The sequence below is a fragment of the Lytechinus variegatus genome, chromosome 16 (genome assembly GCF_018143015.1).
Source record: "Lytechinus variegatus isolate NC3 chromosome 16, Lvar_3.0, whole genome shotgun sequence".
Taxonomy (NCBI): domain Eukaryota; kingdom Metazoa; phylum Echinodermata; class Echinoidea; order Temnopleuroida; family Toxopneustidae; genus Lytechinus; species Lytechinus variegatus.
Genome location: NC_054755.1, coordinates 13,850,775 through 13,875,064, shown reverse-complemented (window position 1 = coordinate 13,875,064; position 24,290 = coordinate 13,850,775). Strand labels below are relative to the sequence as shown.

The 24,290-nt window shown below is 38.1% G+C and overlaps 1 protein-coding gene across 1 annotated transcript in view; it reads left to right on the top strand.

The window, feature by feature from the left end:
* Nucleotides 1-24,290, top strand: part of LOC121430240 (laccase-2-like) — a 40,317-nt gene that overhangs the window by 7,173 nt on the left and 8,854 nt on the right. Inside the window, exons 3-4 of the mRNA XM_041627517.1 lie at nt 334-563; nt 17,274-17,335. Coding sequence (XP_041483451.1) covers nt 334-563; nt 17,274-17,335 — 292 coding nt within the window. The remainder of the gene's footprint in view (nt 1-333; nt 564-17,273; nt 17,336-24,290) is intronic.

Genomic DNA, 24,290 nt, shown 5'->3' with positions numbered 1-24,290 from the left:
CGAAATAAAACATCAATTCGGCGCGACCATTCGGCGCGCCTAAAGTAAAACACCAATATGGTGCCCCATGGGTCGTACATCGATTCGGCTCCCCCTATGTCGAACAATTGATTCGGCTTCCTTTGGTAGATCATAAATTCGGCGCCGAACTTTGATCATTAAGATGGTACAGGTGGGAATGTTTATTTCAAATGCGATTACATTTGGTTCGTGTAGTGCGCTGCGGATTTAAAACTTCCTGAATTTCATCCCACTTACGCACATATAGAACGACGCGAGTCTGGTCATGCAACTTTGCTATTCCATGTTCCATCGTTTCACTTTGGTTCCTAGGTTTGACTTTATTCTCACTGCTAACCAAACCATTGGTAACTACTGGTTGAGAGTAAAAGGCCTTGCAGATGCTATAGCGGTTCAAGAATTGGCCGTCTTGAAATACGAGGGAGCCTTCAGCGGTGACCCAACAGAAGATGAACTGTATGACAGAGATGGAATCGTGCTACAAGACCTCAACACTGCTTCCTCGGATACGGACTTTACTTATAATCAGATGGTATCGAAAGGTATGATAATTGGATACTAGACTTAATCATTACAGTCTTTTTGCAGGTACTGTAAAACGGTGATGTTAGAGCTGATACCAATTTCGGTCCCTAGATCGAAGACCACACCAAGAGTTATTAAACAAATTACCCGTATTAATTGTGAATATTAGTTGTGAATCTTTTATTGGAATATTGTGAACATTTTAAAGTAGAAACTTACAATTCTCTGTAGTCGCGATGTTTCACCAACTACTGTTGGTTTCATCAGGCAAATGAAATACCAGCATGTCTTTCTAAGTGAAACTGCATCCAGATCATACTGAAAAATATGCACTTACGGTGGCATTGCATTCGATTCCATTTATATCTTACACTGCACTTGCTGTGCTAAGTAATCTGAACAATCAATTTGAGTTGATTTCTAAAAGCTTGAGTTGAGATGACACGGGGCATGCCGGGAATTACTTTAAAGGGGAATCCAGCCTTGGCCATAAAATGTTGCGTTGGGAAGGAGAAAAAATAAATTAAACAGAATGGTGAAAGTTTGAAAGAAATTGGACAAGCAATAAGAAAGTTATAGCTGCTTTCAAATTGAGATCACTAATACTATGTAGATTTCAAATTGGCAACTGGGTAAGTAAATTATGACAAGGGGCAAGGACAACTTTCCCATAGGCCATGTACTTTATTATCAGGGATTGGTGGTTTTCTCCTAAGTACCCATTCCCCTGGGGCAGTAATCTAAATATAACCAATGTAGTATATTATTTTATGTCCTCATGAAAGAAAAATATAATTTGAAATAAAACTTTTGGGAAAAATGACATTTTAGCCATAATATGTATTGGAGTACATGGAAGAGTAGTCCTTGCCTTACATCACTATGACATCCCATATGCGGCCAATTTGAAATCTCCACGGGTATAGTGATTACCAATATTTACAACTTTTAAAAATTCATATCTTTATTTTTGTTTGTCCAATATTGTTCAAACTTTCACCTATCAACTTGTCTGATTTTTCTTTTCCTTATAAAAACAAGTTTTTATTTGGGTTGGATTCCCCTTTAAGTTTGTGATGTGGTACATGTGCATGCCGCATGTATTGTTAACATACGATCGCACAGAAATTACCGCTTTGCGTGGCGCGGATGTTATTTTGCTTGATGACGGTCTCAGATTCCGCGGTACAGAGAAATTGTAGGAGGTCGCGCATGCGCAGATCGAATTTCGGCTGAAGTTACCGTCCAATTTTTCTCCCGTCTAACGATAGCACGTTATTGGCAGAGGTAAAAATGCCCGGTCTTAATTCCAAATCCATTATTGCCCTTCATTTCTCATTATACATACATTGCTTCTGTCATATACTTTTCCGTGACTAACGACTTTTTGTGGCAAGTCGCTCTCCTAATGTATTCAAATTTTAAGCATATTTTAGATTCCAAGTATTGTAATTAGTTCAAAATGGTCGCTAAGTCCCAAATGAAAGAAACATCCATACATTTAAATTGATAATTTGCCACGAATTTCCAATAAGCTTTATTTTGCAATCAGCACAACAAAATGTAGGAACATGACATCTATTTTGAGTCTTGGATGGGCTTACTATGAGTATACTACATCGATATGATCAACACTTGCTATAACTACTTCATTAACGTTAAAGGGATGAACATATTTATATCTTAATACATAGAGTAGAATTCAACTGGGCGTTGTGGCGTGCGCCTGTAATCCAAGCTGTGGGGAAGTTACAAATTGATGCAGAGGTTCGAGGTTCGAGCCCTGGTCACGTCTTTCGGATGGTGACGTTAAAGGTCGGTCCCAATAAATAAATAAATAATCATATCTGATTGATACACATCTGACAAAACTCAAATACACACACACACACACTGAGCAAATTTCCGAAAATTTCATCAAAATCGGATAACAAATAATAAAGTTATTGAATTTTAAAGTTTAGCAATATTTTATGAAAACAGTCATCATGATTATTCATTAGGTGGGCTGATGATGTCACATCTCCGCTTTTCGTTTTCTTATGTTATTACAAAATCTTAATGTTTTTACATTATTTCATACCTGTGTGAATAATATGTCTCCCTTATAATAAAATAAGTTGCAGCAATAAATATCTAATGCACTAATTCAGATGTCAATCCAATTTTTCTAGTTCTAGGAGGAAAAAATGAATAAATCTATTTTCATGTAGTAAAATACCAAAAGAACAAGTAGAGATCAGCCCACCTAGTGAATGTTCATGACGACTATTTTCACAAAATATTGTTAAATTTTAAAATTCAATAACTTTTCTTTGTTATCCGATTTTGATGAAATTTGAATTCTTCATTATTTATTAAATCATAAATAATTTCAACCCGGACCATCCCTTTAATCATTGTACAACGCCTACTTATCTTGTTGTACGCGACAAATGAAAGTCTTTAGACTGAATATCAAACATCCGAACCGTTGCACACGTACCGTCCATGAAGCCACTTTTAGATTTGATGCGACGTGATTGTTTAATCAATAACATTTTGCAATAATTGTGAATATTCCAAGAAGTAAACTTAATTATTTTAAGTTTGGAATTTTGTTGGGAATAATAAAACCGTAGTTTTGCATGGCGGCAAGCCCTAGGTTAAGTATAATTTGGCCTCAAGTCGCAGCCAAAAATGACGTATTTAGTAATTTAAATTGAATTTACTATTATTCCTTAGGTAATAATTCCTACTAAACTGAATTCTAGTCTGCTAGCAGACTCTGAATGGCTCGTATGGTGGGATCTCGGTGCGCGCCGCACGCTGATGCTGGTTTGCGAAACCAGTCTGAAAGCGAAGCGAACCATCTGCAGCCACAGTAGACCTAGTCTGCAATGCAGACTCGTTGAATCAGCTGTTGTACACACACTGCAGTTGTGGGTCTACATTTGTAGACTAACTGAATTCCGATGTCAGTTGTCCATTCAACTATTCTCATCTCAGGTCGCTAAGATGTTATCATTTGGAATTTTCATTTAAATTTCCCGAAGGAATCGCACAGTGTGCGCCGGGTGTAATGCACAGTTGCACGGGTTGGGAGAAGGTGACGTCAATATATAAATGTGATTCAACGCATTGAATGATCTTATACAGCTAACGTAGAGGGCAGTAACACTTTGCAGTATTGCTATTAGGGAGATCCACTAGATATGCGGATACAAATGAAGTGCGGGCAGAATTTGGAAGACAAGACATGAACCGACACAATACATTCAGGGATTACTAGCAATACAGAGGAAAACTCTCAGATTATGACAATTTAAGATTCAACTAATGGAAATACAAGTATAGAAAAACAACGGAATAATAATGTATAGTGAGACCACCAACAATATCGACCACCTCTAAGAAACCGACTACCTTGCGCGCATTAATTTGATTTGAGTATTACAAACGACACGCGCCGGAGTAGGCGCAATGTCCATTGGGACAGTAAGGATCGATTTTACGCAGGAGAAAAAGAAAGGGAAAAGGTTACAAATTTTGTGAAATGCATCAAAATTGTATTGAGCAGACGCTAACCACGCCGAAAAGCAGTTGTTCTTTCCAAGACATCAGATAAGAAACGGCTTTGAAACAAATATATGTCGTCAATTTTCGAATCATGTGCCGGAGCTCGCCGTGCCGGAGCTCCAATCCATCATCTTCACACTGGTCACTGCACTGCAACTCCCGATTACAAGTTGTGCAACTTTCCAACCAATCGACTTGCGCGCCCTGGAATTCCGGAATTTACATATTGCAATACAGTATGACAGAGTTGCATTTGTGCGAACACAAAGGCCATGAGCGTAAGTTAAAATATAGTTTTGACTAGATCTAGCCCTTGAAATTGACTACATTGTACCAATCCAGTAAATATAAGCATCAAAAAAAAAAAAAAAAAAAACGGCGAAAATAGGGGGGGGGGGCGCGGCCGGGGCGCCCCCCTCTGGATCCGCCACTGGTAGTGGTTCTCTGAGTGAGCTTAGAGTTGTCACAAAATCTTATGGGATGGACCTTCCAAAAAGCAATACTGCAAAGCGTTTCTGCCCTCTATGTTCGTTGCGCTTATAGTGAATACAGGTGCAATACGCATAGGGCCGGGTTTACTGAATAAAATGCGCATTGCTGCTGCAAATCAGGTGCATGTTTAAATTTGAATTTATTAACGTGCTTCATTTATTTGGCATGAACATTTTGCTTTACAATGTATAATATGATAACATAAACAGAAATATTTTTTACAATTTGTCGAATCAAGAGATCAATACATTCTCCGTAGATTTCCAATAAAAATGCATATAATCTATTTACAAAGAGAAATCACTTATTGAAATTTAACAAATAAACTAGCTCCAGTATATATCGAACACGGATCAGGAAGTAACCAAATGTAAATATATTGATAGAAGATACATATATATCCTTGGTGTACATGTAGGATTTTAAATAGCTTGAACGAAAGAAACATTGCAAGTGGGTTAAAACCCACCTCTCTGATTCATACTGGCTTTGATGAACTTACAGAATTAATCAATTACTTTTTAATTATCAAGTTTGAAAGGATTTTCCTTTGCCTTTCAGGATTGTCTTTCTTATTTTCATCAATTTACGTAGGAAAAATTATTGTTCGTATTTTCTTCAATTTCGAGTATTGTTATTTATGCAATGGTGCGACATTTCGCATTCGGTGAAATAAAGAGTCACTTTATTCAACCTGGCTAACACCTCGTTGAAATCTCGCACTATCGCACTCATGCCTATTCACTAGTAGTATAGATGTTTCATATCAAAATCTATTGGCTGAAAAAAAAACATAGGTATGTATGCATTGCATTGTCAGTACAATATACTGTACAATACTCTTCTATGGCAACGGGTTGAACCCGTGTACCTGGAAGTATTTCCACACTTTCCAATTCCAGTGGGTTCATTTTAGCTCAAATTAACTCATGTGAAACCTTCAGGGGTGGCATTCTTAAAACCGTGTTAGCAAAAAACGGTGTTAGCTAACACGATTGATATTCTGAAAATCGTGTTAGCCAACGAACGTAGAGGGCAGCAACACACAAGCGTGTTGCTCTAAGGAAGGTCAACTCAATACGCGCATGCAGCTAAGCTGCGTGCGCATTTTATTATTCATGTCAACGAAAACAAACGTCGATCAAATAAAACAACAAATAAGCAATCACGAAAACAATATGGAAGGATATGACTACAACAACATCAAAGATAACATTGAAAAAAAATTACCTATTGGATTATAGATACTTTTAAAAACATACATTGATATTTAAAACTTTACAAATATAAGTAAAAACAAAATGAAATCATTACCAAATCGGTGATTGTTGTTATTAGCGATTTCAACAGACGGCTGTATTAGGTGATTTGCGCCGAGACGATTTTGTGACCATTCGCAAAGCATTTCGGGATTGAATATGAAAACCTTATTCTCTCTAAGCTCTTCGCTGAACCCATCATCACTCTATGCTTAAGCTACGTATATTCAGTCGTCTGCTTAGCTCTCAGCCTCTTATCCGCAACCCATAGGCTGTGACTCATTTTTTTTCTTTCTTGTATATAAATAAAGAGCCGGCAGCAATGCCAGTGGGTATTAAAATTGATTCACGTATATCTATAATGTTATGATTTATTTTCAGCATTTTCCCAAAACTTTTCAATCTAAATCAAGATCTACATCCAATTATTAATAAGTGAAGTCCACATCTAGCTTAGATATTGATAGTCTTAGTAGAAAAAAAAGCTTTGAACAGTCTCGATCTGTTTGTCGATGTTGATTCACACTGGATATCTAAGTAGATGAAGCTCTGGTAGAATCTACTACGAGTTGTTGGTAGGATATATGCAATAATAAATAATAATAATAAACTCAAAACAGACGGATTTCACCTGTCTGCAGGACTCCTAGACTATAATTGAGGGTCGGCCCATTCAAGCCCGATGCTCGGTTTAGCCAAATGAAGGCCAGCCTGCATGGGCTAGGTTGGGATTTAGTCCGTAAGACTACCTGAGCATGGGCGGATCCAGCCTTCGTCAATAGGGGGGGGGGCGGATTTTTTTTTTCAGCCATATTTTCCCCGATCGGCCGCTCGAACATGATTGTTGTTTGTTTCTTTGAAGGGGTAGTCCCAGTAATTACTTCTTAGCTCTATTCTTATAAATCAACAAATATATAATATCTTTTTTATTTTATGTATTTTTCCTAAAATGTGGACATTCCACATGTTCTAGGCAATGTTTGTTATCCTGTAAAAGATGAGTATGCAACTATACTACGAACGCGAAGCGCGAGCAGAATTTTTTTATACACGTTTTGAACTGATCGAAATGGTAGGCCTACCTACTGCTTGTAGTTGCCCATGAAGACGTTACATATTTCAACAATCAAATAATGCGAGCTGAAAATTTTTGACACTTTTTACTTAAAGAATGGAAATTTTATGCACTTTAAGTAATTTAAACAGAATAGGTATATAACTTAACAATTGATGCGAGCGCGAAGTGCGAGCCAAAAATTTTGAGATTTAGACCTAAAAACGAGACACTCTATTCATGTTTTGTAAATAATGAGACTGATGAGTAATTTGGGATTTTCCTTACATTGATAATGCGAGCGCATAGCGCGAGCAGAAATTGTTTATGTACCTTTTGAACTGTTCGAAAAGGTAGGCCCTACCTGTTAAGGACTGCTTGCACTTAGCCATGAAGACGTTAAATATTTCAACAATCAAATAATTCGAGCGCGGAGCGCGAGCTGAAAATTTTTGACATTTCTACATAAAGAATGAAAAATTCTATTCAATATTTGTAATCGTGAATAGGATAGCTATGTAACTAGACAACTGATGCGAGCGCAAAGCGTAAACGAAAAATTTCGAGATTTTGACTAAAAAACGGGAAACTCTATTCATGTGTTGTAGATCATGAAAAGGATGAGTAATAGGGGATCTTCCTACATTGATAATGCGATCACAAAGTGCGAGCAGATGCTCGCGCGTGTTCCAGATTTAATCCTGTAATCTAGGCATTCTAAATAATTTTTTATCATGAAGATCAAAGTAAGCGCGAAACGCGAGCATAAATTATTTGATATTCCGATTGAAAAAAAGGGTCAATATTGTGGGAAAATTGTAAGGTGGATATGGATCGCACTTAATAAAGAGCTGATATTTTTATTATTATTGGTTTTAGCTTTGACTTAGGACCGGGACATCCTAAGGACATATCATTATATGAAAATGATGACAATTATATTAAAATATAAAATGATATTTTATTTATTAATGCATGAGGGCGCGGAATTTAATAATGCGAGTGCAAATTGCGAGCCGAAATTTTTGATAAACTGTCATGGAAAGGGGATTTTAAGTAGTGTTTTGTGTAATAAATATTGACACATAGGCCTACATATTGTGAGCGTGCAGCGCTAGCTGATACATTTTGACAATCGGACCTGAAAAATTGATATTTTGAAAACTTTATGAAATACACAAAAATAGTAAGTACCTGATGAATCAAAAATTCACTCATTGAAAAAACTCCTTTTCCATCTAAGCCTGGCGCAGAGTTATCCCGTCCAGCTGCCTCTTAAACTCTTCCAGAGAAGAAGCAGATGTTACACTGGCAGGGAGCTGGTTCCAATGGCGTACAATACTAGGAAAGAAGGAGTACTGAAACCCAGAGGTCCTACACAATTGTCGATATTGAGTATGTCGTCGTCCAGATGATCGTAGTGCTGGGTAGAGGTAAGGTGGTTCAGGTGGGATGGCAATCAGTCATTGAAGAATACGGTAGAACATGATCACTTTCAGATGAGCTCTCCTTTCAGCGAGAGACTGCCATTTCAATGAGTGAAGCATTTGGTTCACACTGTGTCTGGGGTGGTAGTCTCCAAGTGTAAACCGAGCAGCACGCTTCTGAACCATTTAAGGTTTCCAGATGTAGTCTTGGTAGTGAGGATCCAAGGCTGTTGCTGCATACTCAAGGATAGGTCCTACATATGTCCTGTATGCCTGGTCCTTGATTTTCTTGTGGCAGCCATACAGGTTTCTCTGGATGAATCCTCGTGTAATATGTGCTTTTTTACATGTACTGTCAATATGCGTCTTCCAGCTGAGCTTGGAGTTGATGTGTACTCCGAGGTACTTGGCATTGTCAACAGCAGGAAGTTCAACTCCATGAAGAGAATAAGGCGATTTTATGACCTTATTGGTCACTCTCAGAGCTTCACACTTCGATGGATTGCGAGACATCTGCCACTTAGCTTCCGAATCTTGCAGGTTAGTGAGATCTCCTTGGAGTGCGTCTGCGTCAGATTGCGAGCTGATGTGACGGTAGAGAAGACAATCGTCGGCAAACATCCGCACCTCCGACTGGACACAGTTAGGCAGATCGTTGATGTGGAAGGGGGCCAAGTACAGTCCCTTTAGGTGCGCCCGAGTTGACATCTGCTGGGAGATAGGCAGTTCCTTCAAGCACCACCTTTTGGACACGATCTTTAAGGAAAGCTCTGATCCAACCAAGAAAATTTCATAGGATGCCATAGAAGGCTAGTTTTCTCAAGAGTCGTTCTTGTGGTACTTTATCAAATGCCTTTGAAAAGTCTAACAGTACTGCATCTATCTGCTGTTTGTTGGCAATCTCTTTGGCAAGGCCGTGTATGGTCAGTAGCAATTGGGACTCACAAGAGTGAAATTTTCAAAACCATGTTGCTTTTCAGACAAGATACTCTTAGATTCAAGGTGATTGATGATTTCTGAGAATATGATGTGTTCAAGAGTTTTGTACACAAGTGAGGTCAATGAAATTGGTCTATAATTGCAGGCTTCGTGCCGGTTACCTTTCTTGAAGATTGGTGTGATGAATGCAGCTTTCCAGTCTAATGGAATAGCACCTTGATGTAGGGTGGACTGGAACAGTAAAGAAAGGACAGGTGCTAGCTCTGTAGAACACTCCTTCAGGATACGTGCAGGAAGACCGTCAGGTCCTGGTGCCTTGTATGGATTGATCTTGGAAAACAGTTTCCAGACTCCTTCAGAACCAGTCTCAATGTTGCAGATATTCGGGTGTGGACTAGCTCCCATGTTAGGAGTATTGTCTATGTCTTCTTTTGTAAAGATTGAAGAGAACTGATCATTCAGGACAGCGGCCTTTGTTTTGCTGTCACATCGAAGGGGATACTCCAGAGTTGTCACACCGCTTATTCTTAATGAATGTCAAAAATCTCTTGCCTCCACTGGGACCTTCTCCACATATCAGATCTGAGATGTACGTAAGTTTTACGGCATTCCCTTTGCATATTTTTCTTAAGTTCCTTGTAATTACGGTGTTCTGTGTTGTCAATCTCGGCTGCGGCAGCTCTCGATCTCCATAATGATCTTTTCTTCTTTCTGGAGAGACGTTTCAATTCTGTCGTGATCCAGGGTTGGCTAAATCTGCATTAAGGTCATCTTCGATGGTACATCTTCCTCAAGAGTAGATAAGATCTTACTTTTTGTTTCACCTGCATAGCAGAGTGAGACTATAGGCACCGCGTCAACATCAAATCTTAACCTAAGGTTAAGTTTTGAAATAACATCATAACTTAGAAAGTATACGGACCTAGTTCATGAAACTTGGTCATAAGATTAATCAAGTATTACTGGACATCCTATTAGAGTTTCAAGTCACATGACGAAGTTCAAAGGTCATTTAGGGTCAATGATGTTGGGGGAATCAACATCAAAATATTAACCTGAGGTTAAGTTTTTGAAATGTCATCATAACTTAAAAAATACATAAACCTAGTTAATTATCTGGTGAATCTGGTGAATTACCATCATAACTTTGCAAGTTTATTGATCTGACTTTTGAAACTTGGACATAAGAGTAATCAAGTATCACTGAATATCCTGTGCAAGTTTCAGGTCACATGATCAAGGTCAAAGGTCATGTGGGTCAATGAACTTTGGCACATTAGGGCTATTTGTTGAATTACTATCCTATCTCTGTAAAGTGTATTGGTCTAGTTCATAAAACGTGGAAATAAGAGTAACCAAGTATTACTGAACATTTTGTGCGAGTTACAGTAGTTTTCAAAGTCAGCACTGCTGCTATGTTGAATCGCGTGATGCAGGTGAGACGGCCAGAGGCATTCCACTTGTTACGTGTATCTCTGTCCACTGACTTTCGACCGGAGTATCTAGAGAAGTTTGGGCGAAGTAGCTATCAACAAAGCTTGTCATTGCTTCTCTGATGGTCATGATGGTGTCCATGTTTGCCTTCTTCCAAAGATAGACCTTCCTCTTGATTGGTCTCTGTATTTTCGCCCTTATGTCAGCAACCGTGAGGACCCTATCACGATCACTGATACCTGGTAAGGGGATGCATTTCCTGATTAGAGATGGACGATTTGTGAGGAAGACATCTAGGATTGATTGAACTCTCGTTGGAAAGCATACTATTTGGCTGAGGCATAAGTCTTGAAAGGTTGCAAGGAATGCTGAGTTAACGCCGAGGTTGTACTGGTGGCACGTCACAGTCTCAGTCTGTCAGTTAATGTTTGGCAAATTAAGATCACCCGAGATCCAGATGGCCGAGGATAGGTTGTTTCTTACGACGCCACTGATAGCACTGCATATTTCCTCAGCACTAGCTATATTGTTATCAGGGGGCCGGTAGAGACAGATAACTATCAGCTTGTGACCACCAACAGTTTTTATTTCAGCAGCCACAATTTCCTTCTTGGTATCAATGGACACGTCTGATACGATAATATCTGATTTGGTTGCAATAAGTACACCGCTCTACCCATGATTTCTGTCTCTCCGGATAACCGGTAAGTTGTAACCCGGCGGGAGGATTTCCGAGCTAAGGATGTCTGGCCGTAAACAGGTCTCACTGCCAACAATAATTTCTGGGTCGCAGGATGCAACCGCTTCCCAGAAGGCTTCATTCTTGTTCCGGATGCTCTGAAAATTGACAGTACGGACTTTAAAGGACTTACAGTTATTTCTCTTGGATCTTCTTGCTCTTTGTGATGATGAAGTCCTGGGTGGTGTCTTCGATTGTTCCAATCGAGATAAACGATGAAGTATTTGAACATGTGCTGAATTCACTTTGGCCATCCGGAAGATCAGAGAGAACAGAAATATATGAGTCCACCAGGGAAGATGAAGTGTTGGGTTGATCACACTTTGCGCAGAACCAGGAAACATTGCTGTTATAGAGAATGTTGTATGTGGCAGTTGACATTCCCATGCAATCTGTATGGTACCAAACATTGCACGAGTCACATGCATCAACTGTCCTTTTCTTTGACCATCTAACTGCCTTCGCACACACTCCACATGGATACTTTGGTGTGTACGGTCTTGGGTGGAGCTCGATGTCATGGGTGAGGAAAAGTACACTAAGATACAGAAGAACAGACTTACTACTAATTTTGCTCACAAAAGTTACAGCATACATGTTTCTTTTTGGAAAGAAAGAGTTGGTGTTCAAACTTGAAGTCATTTCGGCAGGTAGGTTTCCCAAAGATATAACATGGCTTCCTACGGTCAGGCTTGAGGCTGGGAACTATGTCATTTGGAGCTGTTCCCAGGAAGGATGCTTGAGATGTGATTTCAAGGATTGATTTTTTTTGTAAGCATACAGTCCGCAACAAGGACTGGGACAAGTAGAAGGGCGGAAAAGATTTTAGGGTTGCCCATGTTAACTTTAGGTGTTATTAATCTAGACCAGTCGATAAATGCATGTAGTATACTCACAAACATTAGCATACAAACAAGAATATATTAGTATGTTATGTTTAGTCACTGTAGATCTATACTTATCAATGGCCTGTCATCAAGCAAGTTTCATGTTGCATATGCAGTCACATGGGTTCCACTATTCTTACATACAATACTACAAGTGCAATGTTCTATCCAAGTAACACAAAGCTTTTATTGTGTAGGAGGCAGGGTTTCAAAGAGTTTTAAGCTAATCCCTTGACAATGGAACAATAAGCATCTGAAGAACAGCAATGACCAGGCAGATAGTGGCTTTACACCACTGTCCGTACACCGAATCTGGTGTCTGGGACCACACTAATCCGTGTGTTGTTAAGCAGTTTCCATAGTTGGAAGTTTCCAGCTTTGCTCTTTCTAAAAACAATACTGCAACGTGTTGCTACCCTTTACGTTCGATGGCTAAAATTTTGTTCGAAGATAACACGAACATTTAACACTGCGTTAAAGAGAAATTAAGTTGGGGATGACGATGGCCGCACCTTTTCTAGTATACATAAACGTCAAAAGAACATATACGGGCATATATATATATATGTTGTAAAGTTTTAGGCCCTGGCCTTCGTCAGCTTTTATTTACTGGGTCGTAGCAATTTTTTCTGAATTCAGGTTGTGTGCCTTCCGTGCGTGTGTTATTTACAAGGTCAACATAGTGTATACTATGCTTCACGCTTCACACACATATTATAAACAATGATCAAAGCAATTGTTACATATATCCCCGCCTCTCTCGTTTATATATATATATATATATATATATATCGTCTTGTAGAATTTACTGTAATTTTCTTTCATTTTTAAGCTTTATTTTCCATGTACATTTTTCTCTAATAACAATGATTATTTATTGGTAAGTTATTGGTAAGGTTTAAAAAAAGACAAAAGGAGAGTAATACAGTTAAAAACTTTTTTAAGCGTAAACAAAAATTGAAAAAAAAATGGAATTGGCGATTGGGGAACTGTTCTATAATATTCACCAATTTTAAGCCTTTTTTCAATGGTTATTTAGTTTCAATTATTATAACGTTTTAACTCTCAATGCTTCTAGGCTCTCCTTCAATTATCTATCCCGCCAGTCAATTTATATGCTCCGGATGGGGGGAGGCAAAAGTGATTTTTTTGGAGGGGGCTGATCGCTCTATGCATCAAATTATGATAAGAAAATACAATTTTGTAGGTTTGATAGTTTTATTTCAAGTTTGATTTTTCATGCATTTCAAAATTTGCATTGCTTATTTATTCTTTCAAGTTCTCAAAATTATTGGGGGCATGTATGAATTATGCTTGCCCCCATATTTTAGGGGGATCGTTCCCTGCCCGCTCTACAATCGATCGAAGCCTCTGTCTCCTAATTTCGTATCCATGCTGTCTGAAATACTCTATTCTTAATTATCACAATCACACCTGCCACGTGTATTATTAGCTACTTTAGCTACTTATGTGCTTACAAAATGATGTAACAATGCAAGATTCATGTCACCGTGCTCACACCCTATTTTCCCTGAAGATTTTGTTGCGATTTGTTTCCTTAACATCACATATGATTGTATTAAATAGATGCAGAATGGGGGAGCTGAATATGAGAAATGGGATAACACGGTTTTCCGAGTACTCATTTGGGGTAAGTTAAAAAGGGGCGTGTTAAATCAGAGAGGTAACACGATATTTAACACCAAAGATAATGCTATTTTTAGAATACCGCCCAGGTCTTTACATGTGCATTCAAAATCAATGGGGATGCATGCGACGTGGTGTTGTGCATATCTACGCACTTGCCGACAGATATCCCTCTACTACTCACCTCATTTAAATCAATTTTGCCGAAAAGGTGTTTGATTTTAATCATATCAACTAATAAATTATAGACCATAATGACAGGACAGGAGTCCATACAAGAGCTATAAAGTCAATGCGATTGACTCGATGAATCCGGTCCATGTGTGTATTCATCGAGTCGGCCTTACACCGGCGTCAAGCAGTCTAAAAAATAATAAGAAGAAGGTGTTTTTGCACACAATCTTCGTTTACCCATACGGTACAGCGGCCAGAGGCAAGGGCCAATTGAAAGCGAGCGATACCGAGGCTAAAACAATAAAGGTAAATCGATAACGTACATAACTATTTGCCCAAGTCAATGATGAAGTGACTCCCGAAAGCCGAGCTCAGTTCGCTTTGTGTTTACACATACGAGAAGGCGACGTTCAAGGTGGCGTGATGCCGCCTTCTCACGTACATGTAAATGGGATCTAAGTTATGATGACATTTCTAACTAATCTTGGTTAAGATTTCAATGTTGAGCAGGGGCGGAAATCTCTCCCAAAAGGTAGGGGGGAAAAGGGTCTGGAAAATTTGACAAGCAAAAAAAAAGACGCTATTACCTAAAATTAAAGGTCATTTTGACGAAAATATATTTGACAAGCAAAAAAAAAAAAAAAAAAAAAAGGTCATCTCGTCCCAAAACGTACGTTTTATTCCCATTTTGAGTGATATATTTCTTAGCATCACCAAAGACCCAAAATAGTAGGGGGGACATTTGATATTGTGTCCCCCCCTACTATTTTGAGTAGGGGGCACACGTCCCCCCTGCCCCCCCCCCCCTGGGATTTCCGCCAATGATGTTGAGGCCACCCTCTCAGCCGTCGGAAAAGCGGCGTTTTTCCAACGGAGGTTCTATTCCCCTATTACTATTCGTCAGTTTGTGTCATAGGCGGATCCAGGGGGAGCCCGAGGGGCCCGGGACCCCCTATTGGCGGAGCAAAAAAAAAGAGAAAAGAGGAAAGGCAAACATAAGAGGAAGAAGATGAGTGAATAAAATAAGATAAGGGGAAGACTTCGAATTTTTTTTTTTAATCTTTCAAGTCGAGATATAAGATTTTCGCTCGCGCTTCGCGCTCGCACTGCGTCTTAGGTGATTTACATATCCTGCTCAATATGGAGCTTAATATATCCAATATACAAAACACATTTCAGCTAGGAAATTAAACTTTCATTATTTCGTTTGATTTACAAATTTATTTTTAAAAAGTGTTCTGTAAAAAATGTATGTTTTGTTGTCTCAATATTAAGATTTTCTGCTTGCGCTGAGCGCTCGCAAATTCGATTTGACAGGTACCTATTATTTTCCTGTATTCCATAAAGTTCTCAAAATATCCCTATTAGGGTCAGATTGTCAAAACTTATCAGCTAGCGCTGCACACTCGCATATTGATTAATGAGTTATGTATATCTCAATATTAATTCTGAAACAACTACTTAAAATCACAATTTGATGACAGTTTATCAAAAATTTCGGCTCGCGATTTCCGCTCGCATTGATAGATATAACTCATGACATGCATCTTATGCATAATTACAAAAGTGCTTTAAATGTCGAGTTTTAAGGCCATAATATTAACATGCAGATTTCGTGCTCTCATGCTTATAGGAAGAAAAATAGGAAGATAGTCATCATTTTCATATGATGATATAATGTCCTTGTAAAATGTCCCATTCCTAAGTCAAAACTCAAAGTAATAATACTGAAAAATATCAGATCTTTTTTTCTGTGATCCATATCCACCTCACAATTTTCCCACGAAGTACTTGCAATACAGAGCTTAAATTAGCCCCTTTTCAGATCGGAATATGATATATTTTTAGCTCGCACTTTGCGCTCGCTTTATTGATTTTCATGATAATAAAGGAATTTAGAATACCCCAATTCTAGGTCGAAATCTGAAACACACGTTCATTCAGATACGCAGCTTCTTCTGTATTTAAAAACTCAAATCATTATCCAGTCTCAGATCACAATATCAAAAATTGTCTGCTCGCGTTTTGCGCTCGCATTTCTTATATGTAAAAATTTCCAATAACTTGCAAAATATGAATGGAGTGTCCAGAATTTTTCCGCTCGCGCTTTGCGCTCGCATCAATAATGTTTAGTTTACATGCTTATCCTTTCCACGATTACAAAAAGTGCTTATAATTTCCATTATTCAGGCAGAAATGTCAAAATTTTTAGTTCGCACTTCGCGCTCGCAATTTGATGAAATATGTAACGTCTTCATGGCTAAGTGCAAGCAGTCCATAACAGGCACGTTTTCGATCAGTTCAAAACATATTTAATTTTTTTTTGCTCGCGCTCTGCGCTCGCATTATTAATGTAAGGAAGATCCCTATACTTACTCATCCTTCATGATTTACAAAACTTGAATAGAGTGTCTCGTTCGGTAGGTCTAAAGCTAGATTTTTTTTTTTTGCTCATGCTTCGCATCAATTGTTTAGTTATACATGTATACCTATTCTGTTAAGTTACAAAAAGTGCTTAGAATTTCCATTCCTTAAGGTAAAAATGTCAAAAAAATTCAGCTCGCGCTTCGCTCTCGCATTATACGATTAAAACAAATATGTAACGTCTTCATGGCTATAACTGCAAGCAATTCTTTAACTGTACCTTTTTCATCACTTCATTTCTGCTCGCACTTCACGTTCGTAGTAATTATTCACTTGCATACACATCTTTTTTTCAGGATAACAAACATTGCCCAGAATGTTAGAAATTTTAGGAAAAAGTACATAAGAATTCAAAAAAAATAGCTCGCGCTTCGCGCTTGCATTATATAAATAAAGATTATGGTATAATATATTTACGTTTATTCATAAGAATAATGCTAAGAAGTGACTATTAGAACTACTCCATCAAAGAAACCAAAAATCCCGGAAAAAATCATATTCGAGCGGCCGATCGGGGAAAATATTGCTGAAAAAATTCCGGGAACCCCCCCCCCCCATTGGCGAAGGCTGGATCCGCCCCTGTGTGTCTTATCTATTTTTTTCTTGCTAGTTTTGCCATCAAATACGTCATGTCTAAAAATTATTTGAAATGTCTTTTTAACCATGATATCTTTATATTGTTTATTCCAACAGATTCTTCGGATATACCTCAAGAAAATAAAAAAACCTTTTACATAGCTTTTGACTTTTATAAAGTAAGTACTTTATAAACCCCTATCATTTGAATCTGAAAATTGGTAACTGATAACAGTTTAAAATAACGTCACTTGAACAAACAATTATATCTTGGTTGTCGTTCTTTTGTTAACTTATTTTCTTGTGTAGTGTAACGATACAATCAATCGGGTGCAAGAAAATGTGCGCATACGGCGTACAGGGGGAGCATTTTATTCACTTTTCATTGTACAACTCATAGCAAGTAAAGGTTGTATTTAGAAGCCAAGAGTAATGGTAGTGTGACATTGTGCGTGCTATTTAACGTTCAACTCAAAATTGACCAAGTATGATTTTTCGCTTTCATAATGACATCACCTTTGATGACATAACAGGGAACAATTTTCAACTTGGTGTCAAATTTCTAGTGGTCATCTTCACCATGTAATGGGTCAAAATGGGGTTCATTTTGGCAAAATGTCCCGATTATGACGGATAATACATACAATTGCTTGTATTGTTATACTCAACAAAAAGTGTGTACAGCACCATAAATCCTTGACCTCCCGTTAAAAAGTAACGCCCGGAAAGGTCAACGGACTTTTATTAAATGGCACATTACACTAAAAGTGGTGAGAAAGCTATTTTTTATTGAAAACTTTATTGATATACTATTATTACATGGATGAAATTCAAACTATGTATAATTCTTTTTAGCAAATTTATAAGGTATCAAACTTGAATACTCAAATTTCAGAAATGCCACCTTTTGTATACATTTCCATAGACTAATACGTGTAACATGTATAATTTATAGTTAAAAATTAAATGCAGTTATCTCCGCTTGTTAATCACTTAGAGCGTTAAGAGTAGGCTTTTCTCTATCAGCTACATAAAACAAAATGTTGGCATGCACATCGAGGCATAAATCTCTCAGAGGGTGGGGGTGTCGAAATCACCCCCCCCCCCACACACACACACCCTTGGCTATATCATTTCGTTGTATATTACCTATTTCTTGGAAAAATTTTTTAGCACCTTTCTGCTATAGTACAGCCACTTTAATTACTTTAAAAACCACTTGGAGATGAAAAGAGTAGGCTTTGTTCTACCGGCTCCATCAACAGAAGTGGCGCATCCAAGCCAACCCCTCTCGGGGGGGGGGGCGTTGTGGAAGTAACCCCTCCCCCTTTTTTCTTCTTGCCAATTTATTTGGAAATTCACCATTTTCGACCCAACATTGAGGCTAAAAGGCGTTTGTGATTTATATACACCCCATTTTATTGATTTGAGAGTAGAGTTCGTTCTACCAGCGACATAAATAGGCGCAAGCACATCGAACCCTGGCCATCTCAGGGGCTGTCTAAGTCAACCCTTTCTATATCATGTATATTGCCTATTTATTGGAAATTTCACCATTTTGGATTACCAATTGAGGCATAAGGGCGTTTCTTCTATATATCATACACCCCAATTTTATTTTCTTCCAATGACTTTGAGAGGAAAGCACAGGCTTTGCTATATTAGCTACATATGTAGTTAAGAAGCGCTGGCACATCGAAGCCTAGCCCTGTAAGGGGCTGTCTAAGTCATCGTTTTCCCCTATGTCTTGTATATTGGAAATTTATGGAAATTTTAATTGAGGCAAAAGGGCATTTCTACTATATAGTACAGCCATTTTTTTTCTTGCAATTACCGGGGGGAGTAGGCTTTGCTCTATCAGCTACATATATACGAGTGCTGGCAAATAAAAGTCTACCCATTTTGGGAGGCTGTAGAAATCCCACCATTCCTCTTGTAATATTGCATATTTATTGAAAAATTCACCATTGTTAAGTCCCCATTGAGGCAAAAAACCCATTTCTGATTATAATTCTGCCCTTTTTTCTACCTTGAAACAGCTTGGGGAGGAAAGAATTGACTTGCTCTATCAGCTACCCATAAAGATGTGCTAGTAAATAAAAGCCTACCCTCTTAAGGGTACAGCCGGGGTAATAATGATATACCAAGTATATTTCAGCGCCTTGAGCACATAATCAATGTGGATTTGGCGCTTTAGAAATACTCTATATTATTATTATTAAGGGGAATGTCGAAATTACTCCCCCCCCCCTTGTATTATTGCATATTCATTGAAATATTGACCATTTTGGAACCCCATTGAGGCAAAAGGCATTTCTGATATATAGTTCTGGCACTTTTATGCCTTGAAACTACTTTGGAAGGAAAAAATAGCTTTTGCTTTATCAGCCACACATAAAGAAGTGCTGGCAAATAAAATCCTATCCTCTAAGGGAGGCTGTCAAATTTACCCTATCCCTTTTTCATTATTGCTAATTTATTGAAAAATTCACCACTTTGGAGCCACCATTGAGGCAAAAAAGTAATTTCCGATTATGTCGCTGCCCTTTTTACCTCTTTGAAACTACTTGGAGAGAAAACAGGCTTTACTTCTTGAGCTACATAATGACATGCTCGCAATTAAAATCCTATTCCCATCAAAGGGCTGTTGAAATCACCCTATCCCTTTTGCATTATTGCTACTTTATTGGAAAATTCACCATTTTGGAGCCCTCATTGAGACAAAAGGCGGTTCAGATATATATTATTACCGCCTTGAAACTATTTGAAGTGGAAAGAGTAAGCTTTCCTCTATCACCAACATAGTAAAAGAAGTGGCTGTACTATATACCAAAAACACCTTTTTGCCTCATTGGGGGCTCCAAAATTTCGAGTTTTCCAATGAATTGGCAAACATCGTTAAAAAAGGTGGGGTATCTTCTTTAATCCCCTGAAGATGGTCAAGCTTCGAATTTATTCCTTGAACTGCGTGTGCGCTGTAATCTCAGTAATTACGGCTGCAAAGCTAGGGCTGGGGGTTATAATTGTGATATGCGCTATACAAGAACTGTATATTATTATTAATATTATTATTATTATAAAAAGTTCAATATCTGCTCTTTAGTTTAATACCTCAATTACATAAAATAGTAAAGAAATAACAAAGTTCTGGTTATTTGAAGTAGGTAGGTCATTTGTCTATAGTATTTATGATTAAGTTAAGATAAATCATCGCTAAATCTTGGTTTCGCTTTTTGTGGGACGCACTGCATAAAGCTGAAAAATGGGACCCTACCCTTTCCTCCCCAAGTGGTTCAAGAAAATGAAATTGGGTGTTTTATAGAGCAGAAGTGCATATTGCCTCGATGGGGGCTCAAAGATTGTGAATTTTCAAATAATTAGGCAATAATGTAAAGGGGTGGGGTGATGTGACAGCCGCCAGCACTTCTTTATAGGTAGCTGATAGAGCAAACCATTCCTCCTTAATTAGTTTCAAGGCAGTAAAAGTGGCAGAACTATATTTCAGAGATGCCCTTTCACCCCAATGGGGGCTCAAATATGGTGAATTCTCCAATAAATAGACAAAAATGCAAAGGGAGGAGGGGTGAGTTTGACAGCCCCAAGAAGGGGTAGGTTTTTATTTGCCAGCACATCTTTATATGTAGCTGATAGAACAAAGCGTACTCTTTCCTCTCCAAGTGGTTCCAAGACAATAAAAGTGCCAGAACTATATATCAAAAAACGCCTTTTTGCTTCAATGGGGTTCGAAATATGGTGACTATTCCACAAATAGCCTTAATACCAATAATTAGTAGGTTAGAATTGTGCAGCTGCCTGAACATGCTGAAGGAAATAGGCTTCAAATTGTAAACTCTTCTTCATATGTAGCTGATAGAGCAAATAACATAATAATAGCCAATTTTTATAAGGCGCTTTTCCCAGAATGGCCAAAAGCGCGTTACAGCATATTATTACCCCGGTCATTGGATTCATTTCAATCAAGCACGAAAAGTTCACAATTTCCACTCCCTGGGAGCATTCCTTGCATTCGTCGCAGCCACATTATGGCGCTGGCAAAATCAAACATACAATATCTTTCGCATCCTACAGGGTACCCATTTAGCACCTGGGTCGAGAGTGGCAAAGTGTGGATTAACGCCTTGCCAAAGGACGCAAGACCGCAGTAGGATTCGAACACATGACCCTCTGTTTACAAGGCGAGAGTCAGAACTACTACACCACGGCTTTTACAAAGCTCACTCTTTCTTCTCCAAGTCATTGCAAGAAAATAAAATTGGATGTACTATATAGTAGAAACGCGCTTTTCCCTCAATGGCTGTCCAAAATAGGTGAAACATCCAATAAATAGGCAATATTATATACATGATATAGAGGGGAGGGGGTGACTTAGCCCGTGAGAGGGCTAGGGTTCGATGTGCCAGTGCTTATTCATCTGTAACTGCTAGAACAAACTCCACTCTTTCGATGTACAACAAGCACAAACACTTTTTGGCTTCAACGTTTGGTCCAAACTTATGAATTTTCAAATAAATTGGCAATATCACCCCCCCCCCCGAGAGGGTTAGGTTTTGATGTGCCACTTTTTTAGACTAAGCTGGTAGAACAAAGCCTAATCTTTCCTCAGTCGGTTTCAAAGCAATTATTGTGGCTGTACTGTATTGCACAAATGCCCTTTTTTGCGTCAATGGGTGGTAAAAAAATGTGATTTCACCCCAAAACAGGCAATATACAATAACGTGATATAGCCAAGAGCAAGGGGTGACTTCTACACCCCCAGCCCCATGAGAGGGTTAGGCCTTGATGTGTCAACATTTTTTTTTATGTAGCGGATAGAGAGAATCCTACTCGTAACTCTCTACGTGATTAAAAAGTGGAGATAATTGCATTTAATCTTTAACTATACTATACACAACAAAAAAGTAAGTCCCCCCTCATTCAAAATACAGTAACTTTTGAACGGAACAATTTTGAAATATTATATGTCGTAGGTGTTTTTTTTAACACTCATTAAGCAACTCCTAGAGGAAAATTAGATTGATCGGTTGGGTCATGCATGAGTAATCAAAGGTTGAATTAAAAATGACAATTTTTGAAAGTCACAAGAGTCGGTTTTCATTTTTGGTGAATATTATGGTGTTAACGCTGTTTTAATATCCAGCATTTACATACCACACAAAATTTTGATAACGTATGTTCATGGATGAGTGAGCACATTCTTTTTGTGACGTATCATCATAGGGGTTTATGGAAGTATCCTCTGTAAAATTGTTAATGAATGAATGAAAATTTGAAAATGTGAGTGCCCCCCCCCGCAAAAAAAATCGGTACCTCCCGACTTTAAAATTCTGCATTCACCACTGATTTGTCCATAAATTCAACTGATCCTGACAAAAAGAATACACCTATACAGTGCAGAAGATTATTATTTCCTAAGTTTTCTATTGTGCTCGCTCAACCATGAAAGTGTAAAATGTTCGGAAAGTGTATGGTGATAAAAAATCATGGATGATAAAAACAACACCAAATAAGTTACATTTAAAACCCCTCAAAATGAGTCTGTGACATTGAAAATGCCCCTTTCCCCGCTTTGAGGCGTACTCAATCATCCATAAATAAACAAATCGATTTAATTTATGCATAAAATTCTGCCCATATGTTGATAAACATTACTGCCAAATAATACTGCTAAAAACAGCTTCGAAAAAAGTCCCACCATATTGAACGAGGGGTTACTTATTCTCAAACATATGCACCCATAGTGTACACAATGTCTATAAGAGAGAAATTCAAAATTTGAACAAAAGTGACATAAGGGTTTGTTTCATAGACGGTTTTTGTCACATTTGCCAATAGTTCTCTCATGAAACTTCTCACATGGCTTCAGAGTGGCACTATCCAAAAGGCGCGCACACAGAAATAACCACTCGATACGGCATAGAGTGGGGCCAAGGCCTTGAACTTTCTTCTCATTTGCATAATTTTCGAAACTTGTGTGCTCAATGAGGCATTAAACATCGAGATTTTCATGAAAATCAAATCAAATTCACTATGCAAGGATTTGAAAATTTGAAATTTTGGGAAAAAATACAAAAAAATGCAGTTTTCTACCTAAAATATCAGCCAAGTGACCTACTTATCTCCTATAAATAATTCTAAATTGTTGGAAATTCACTTGTCCTTCATAAGACACTAAATTTGTGGCAATTGAATGTTTATGTATATTGAATCTATGTACGCAAATTCAAATGTTTTGAACATTTGGAGGCCATTTTAAAAAAAGCGCCCTCACGGGTTAATTTTCAGGATACAGCGTTGTTATCTCATATATTCATATTCAGCGTAAAAAATGGTCTAAAAGCATTATATGAGAATTCCTCCTTTTCTGTGTGGCACCTTGCTCGATTATAACCCGTATTATAAATGATGATGGGTTCTTGTATGGCAAGGGTATACCCGCCTCTGTTTGGCGCTTGCTTTAGAATAGGAAATACCTCACAAACTGTCCTGGTAATGGTTGATAGCCGCCACGCATTAGAACGAGGCCAATTTATTACGACATGCTCGATCCTTGTATGTTAATCCAAATTTGAAGTTAGGTATCTTTCCTGGGAGCACTGATCAACTGTTGTGTCACTTATTCTGTTAATATGGTATTACCCCCATAGCCCTGTACATTACCATATCTTTTGATTACCTGTATTAAAGCAAGTAGAGGAAAAGGTGTCTACTTCATACAGTGCGTCCCACAAAAACGAAACCGAGGTATAGCGATGATTTATCATAGCTTAATCAAAAATACAATAGAAAAATATAAAAGCGTAAAAAGTCCTATTTCAGCTGGTATAACATTCAAGATTTTTCATTTAAGGGTTAGTCAAGTCGTTTTGAGGTATTCCTGGAGTAACATGATACGTACCTTGCTGGATGTATTCATTGTCTAACATTGCATTTTGTTCCAAAATGAGGTCATTTGGCCCTTTCTTAACTACTGGATAAGGTATTCTTAGAATTTTTTTTCAAATAAAAACATCCTTGGAACCCACCAAAATTAGCCTCGTTACCGCTTTAAGTGTATTTCGCCTTGCAGAAAAAGTTCCTCGACCTGTTCCAGTCTTAATCGTTTAACGGAAGATC